Source organism: Erythranthe guttata, chromosome 4 (genome assembly GCF_056151865.1).
Source record: "Erythranthe guttata isolate IM_541 chromosome 4, IM_541, whole genome shotgun sequence".
Lineage (NCBI taxonomy): Eukaryota > Viridiplantae > Streptophyta > Magnoliopsida > Lamiales > Phrymaceae > Erythranthe > Erythranthe guttata.
Window position 1 is genome coordinate 9,996,057 of NC_142536.1, and position 4,996 is coordinate 10,001,052.

General features: G+C 35.1%; 2 protein-coding genes across 2 annotated transcripts; one reads left to right on the forward strand and one right to left on the reverse strand.

Moving 5' to 3' along the window:
• Nucleotides 1-555: 555 nt before the first annotated feature.
• On the forward strand, nucleotides 556-2,596 carry LOC105954914 (microbial collagenase). Its single transcript, XM_088816831.1, has 4 exons — nucleotides 556-876; nucleotides 1,666-1,848; nucleotides 1,943-2,002; nucleotides 2,170-2,596. Exons 1-4 carry the CDS (start codon nucleotides 628-630, stop codon nucleotides 2,455-2,457), a joined length of 780 nt encoding a protein of 259 aa, XP_088672957.1. The 5' UTR covers nucleotides 556-627; the 3' UTR covers nucleotides 2,458-2,596.
• Nucleotides 2,597-2,825: 229 nt separating this feature from the next.
• LOC105954915 (putative glutathione S-transferase) lies at nucleotides 2,826-4,682 on the reverse strand. Its single transcript, XM_012978598.2, has 2 exons — nucleotides 4,285-4,682; nucleotides 2,826-3,539 (listed from the first exon to the last, which is right to left on the reverse strand). Exons 1-2 carry the CDS (start codon nucleotides 4,591-4,593, stop codon nucleotides 3,168-3,170), a joined length of 681 nt encoding a protein of 226 aa, XP_012834052.1. The 5' UTR covers nucleotides 4,594-4,682; the 3' UTR covers nucleotides 2,826-3,167.
• Between the last annotated feature and the right edge of the window lie 314 nt (nucleotides 4,683-4,996).

Here is a 4,996-nt window from a genome sequence, read left to right on the forward strand (position 1 = left end):
TTAGGCTTTAGCATGTTGGTGTTCTTCTTTGGAGGGTCTGAGCCGAGAGAGTATGTTATCTCTTGGAATAAGGATGTTGGTAGCAAATCTATCATAGGTGTTGGCAACACCTGCAGAAACACTTTCAACTGCAGACCTACCATGAGCAGATTCAGAAGGAGCAAAAGTGTTATCTTTACAAAGAAGGTCTCTAAAGTGAGAAGGATCTATAAACTTGTAATTGCGGTCCGGAACCTCGTGTTGTGGGGGATGAACCTCATAAGCCCTTTCCCTTTTTCGACCAAGTGTAATTTTTTACGTTAAGAAAATGACGCTTATTTATTAAAAAAAATCATTAATTATAAATAAAAAAAGAAAAAAACTTGGTTCGTGTTGTTCAACACGAACTCAATGCACGTTACATTGAGTTGGTGCCTAACAACACGAACCCAACTAAAATTAAGTTGGAGAAAATATTCGTACTTGGAGCAATGTGAGTTTGAAAATTTGAAATTTTAATTATAAATTAAAAGTGAGCTAGACTAAGTTATCCACTCCAAATATAAATTAATAACTACAAGATATTTATGTAACTGACAGAATGAAGAGCAGCCAACCAATTTCCCCAACGGTGAGTGAGAAACAGAAATGGCTTCTTCTCTCTCTAATTGCTTCGTTGCTGCTCCTTCTCACTCATCCCTCACACCTTCATTACGCCCTCTTCAACATCTCATTCATTATAAACCCTCTGAAACTAATTTATCTCTAATTCCTCTTCTTCTTAAATTAAGAAACCCCAAATTCACCTCTGTACGGACCAGAGCTACTCTTGACGAGGATGCCCAAATCTCCACTACTCCATCACTTCTTATTGAAGAAAAAAAACAACTCAGCAAGGTATTACATAATTCTCTTACTTTATTATTATATATGTTCCAAAAGAATAAGAATATAATGGGTTTGTTTTCAATTACTACAATTCTACAATTCTTGTTTACAGTGTGGATTGTATTTTGTATTCCGCTTGTGTGTGGGTTTGAAATTTGAAATGGATAGTGTTGGGGTTCTGATATTGAAAAGTATATTTGGTGGAATTGGTTCGTGGAGTAGAAGAATGAGATAAATGCAAATAAGCATGCAAAATTTACAAGAATGGAACACTGAATGTTTGTTTATATGTAGCAAAGAAAGAGACTTGATAGAAGTTGAAATATGAAGAAATACAAAGTTTCGATGCAATCAATTGTTTGAGTTTGTTGAGAATTGAAGTACTTAAACATAAGAGAGTAGGCCTAGGACATTACCCGATTTAAGGATAGGTGTGACTTACTCATGCAAAAGCTTCATTTGGGCTTTAAAATCTGACTAAGATATTACGTAAGAATGTCGGTTGCCTGATATCGAGAGAAATTTGTACTCTGTTAGATGAATTATTTTAAAATGGAATACTTTTGATTTTTGAAGTAGGAATCACTTAACGGCCTTTTGCAATGCTGCATTCATATTATATTAAACACACAGAGAGAGAGAGAGAGAGAGAGAGAGAGAGAGAGAGAGAGAGAGAGAGAGGATGGTGAATACCGACGTTCATCATGTCTTTGAAACTCAATTCTTGATTCTCGGTATATTCATTCATTGTGTGGTTAAGAAGTAACTTGAGAATAACACAAATGAATTATGTTTTAGGAAGTTGAAGAAAGTGTAAGAGTGCTAAAAAATGCAGCAAAGACAAGAAAAGTTCCGGCGGATGAGATTTTACAAGCCTTTTCTGTGATCGAAAAGGCAAAGCTCGATCCCTCTCGATTTCTCGAAACTCTTGGTGGAACAAAGTCACCTGGTAATACATGGATGCTTATTTTTACTGCACAGGTATTTCTTTCTTTTATTAGTTCTTTGTTTCTGTTATCTTGTAAGTTGATTTTTTTCTTTTCTTTTTGTACTGATAAATATGCTGATTTGGCAGAAAAAGTTAGACGGCGGTAAATATTTCCCAATCACGGCCATTCAGAGGTTTGATGCAGCTGTAAGCTTCCTCGACTCTTTAGCTTACTTATGTTTCCTGTATTGAAATGAACGATGGGATGATATGTATTTTTCACTTGAAACTGTATATATATATATATATATATATATATATATATATATATATATATATATATATATATATATATATATATATATATATATTAGGGGAAGACGATTGAGAATGGTGTTTATCTTGGGCCCCTCGGGTGTTTGACCTTTGAAGGAAGGTTTTCGTGGAACAAAAGAATACTTGCGTTCATATTTGAGCAAATTCGGATAAAAGTGGGCCCACTTAACCCGTTTGAGTTTAGTTTGAAAGGAAAAGACGAAAGAGAGCCGAGCAATAAGGATCCGTTTTTCATATGGTTTTATACTGATGAAGAAATCGCGGTTGCCCGCGGCAGAAGTGGAGGGACTGCATTTTGGGTCCGTTGCCAACGCATTGGAAACTAATTGCGTTTTTTTTAAATACTTTTGTTTGTGTATACTTCAATATTTTTCCTGTATGTATAGATAGATATAACCTGCTAAGGTATACATATCATATACATATCATATACATATATATATATTGAATTTTGTACTGGGGAAAGATGTTAAGTTCATAACTATGATTGAAATTTGAAGTAGAAGGGCCAAGCTATACAAAAGGCCTATTCAAAACTTCACTTCAAAACCCCAAAAGTCTATTAAGAGGCTAGTAGCTATTGGAGATATTGTGACATATTCACTTGCAATTAATTAATGTGAGATGAGATATAGCTTCAATCATCTTTAGAGTTCAATTCGTACATCGCTTATTACTTCACATAAACACCCAATTTAGAAATACTTGTTTTTATCTCTTACATTATCTTACATTACACTAAAAAAAAGAAGTTATACAAATCCTTCAAAACATACACACACACACACACACACACACACACAACGAGAAAGCCAGCATAAGGTCGGGGACCCAACCTTTCTCAAATCCCTAGTATTTTATATAGACATTCATTATTTATCATATATTGTAGCATTACCGATTTTTTGGGTGCATTAATTGGCTTCCGCTGTCATAAAATCCTGACTTCACCACACACACAGGCACAGGCACACGCACATGCACATGCACGCACACGCACACACACTCACACACTGACGAAACGCTTGCGTAATAACTAGTTTTGGGCGTTGGGTGCAGCTAAGGAACGCATGTAGTTGAGTCCAAATTGGAAGTATTTAACCACATTTTGCTTTGGTGGAAGGCTTTCATGGATGGTGGGGACCATAGTGAAGTTGAGAATCCATTCGCAGAGTGAAGGGAATTCCTCGGAGTCGAGAAGCTTCATTCCACCGGCTTCTTCCATGGCTCCAAGCCACAAGCACATCCAACCCATCACTATATCCAAATATCCTAACTGCTCTCCACCAAAGAACCTTTTTCCTTCAATTTGCTTCTCCACAAGTTGTAACGTTTGTTTCGCAGATACAATGGCCGCCTCCTTTTTGTCTCCTTCTAACCTCGCAGCTTCCCATACACTTGGAACACACTGTAATCAAATTATACACTAAGTTGGTTTAGTACATTACATTTTCTAGAGTTGGTAGCTATTTAATCTTAATTCTTGTTGATACTAAAGGTGCATGGCTAATGCATCGACTGGGTTCGATTTAGGCCATATATACATGTGTCGATCGATCATGGATCCAGGGTCGGACCCAAGACATACCTTGGCGGGGCAGCCGCCCCTGCAAGATATTTTTATTTTTTATTTTTTCTTAATACTTTTTTCTATTTGCATTTATATATTTATTGTATATTTGCCTCCCTAAAAAATATATTAGTCACTTACAATAAATGATTTTTAAGTTTAAGTAGTATCAATAATGATATTATAGTTATTTAAAATATAAAAGTTCAAATAGTTACTTATTTATAGTCATTTTTCAAAGTTATAGAGAAAAAAAACAATTGAACTTTCGTCCCCAATCTATTATGGATCCAACAATTGAGCCTATTTTTTGTACATTTTTCCTACATGCTATCAAATTTTGGTATTTTACTTTTTTTTTTTTGGGTCAATTCTATAGATTTTTTTGTAGATTTTGACTGAGTTGACTCATTATTTGTCAAATACCAAGTTTATCCTTGTGGTCTTGATTTGATCTATTCTGTTGAAGATTGAACACTAGATTTAATGATTCTAGAGAGTCAACAAAAATTGTTATATCTTTGCTTAAAAAAAAAAAAAAGTCATTAGGTAAAAGGAAGTAGCTTGATCAAATAATATGTACCTTTTCATCAACAAACTTAGCCCAGAAACGGGCTACGGATCGTTCGTATGGATCTACCGGCAACAAAGGGCACGTTTTCCACACCTCGTCGATGTATTCAAGAATGACCAATGATTCAGCTATGGGGTTCGTGCCGTGTATTAGGACAGGGACTTTCTTATGAACCGGGTTTGTCTTCAAGAGAAGAGAGCTCTTGTTGAGCAAGTCTTCTTCGATGAATTCGTATTCAACGCCTTTCAGTTTTAGAGCCCATATGATTCTGGCACATGGGAAACTTGCATCAACGCCAATCAACTTCACTTCTCCCATTTTAGTTTTTCGAATATATTTTTTTGAAAATTTATTTTGTGGAAGGCTTTGTGCTAATTGGCAAGTATTTATTATGGATATAACAAGTCAATTCTCTACATGGTTTCGTGGACAGTGGGTTATCTTTTTTCAAAGAGACAAATTAATGAATAAGAAAAGGACATTCTTAGGTGTGATTTGTAGACTAATTGAATAAATAAATTATAACTATGTAACAGAATTGACCATAGAGTCAAATGTAAATAATGAATATGTATATTTATTATGATTGAATCACTATTAATAATCCTATAAAAAAAAATCACTATTAATAAATGTATATTTATCTTGCACCAAAAAGGCGAATCCCTCGCCCCAGGGCCCCCATCCCTCGGCCCGACAAGGATTGATGGAGGATGTAAAT

Excerpts from the sequence above, each read along its gene's own strand:
- LOC105954914 (XM_088816831.1), top strand. The coding sequence starts at position 628 with ATGGCTTCTTCTCTCTCTAATTGCTTCGTTGCTGCTCCTTCTCACTCA. Across the intron at positions 877-1,665 it reads AAAAAAAACAACTCAGCAAG|GAAGTTGAAGAAAGTGTAAG; the intron begins GTATTACATAAT and ends ATTATGTTTTAG. Across the intron at positions 1,849-1,942 it reads TGCTTATTTTTACTGCACAG|AAAAAGTTAGACGGCGGTAA; the intron begins GTATTTCTTTCT and ends CTGATTTGGCAG.
- LOC105954915 (XM_012978598.2), bottom strand. The coding sequence starts at position 4,593 with ATGGGAGAAGTGAAGTTGATTGGCGTTGATGCAAGTTTCCCATGTGCC. Across the intron at positions 3,540-4,284 it reads CTAAGTTTGTTGATGAAAAG|TGTGTTCCAAGTGTATGGGA; the intron begins GTACATATTATT and ends ATTTGATTACAG.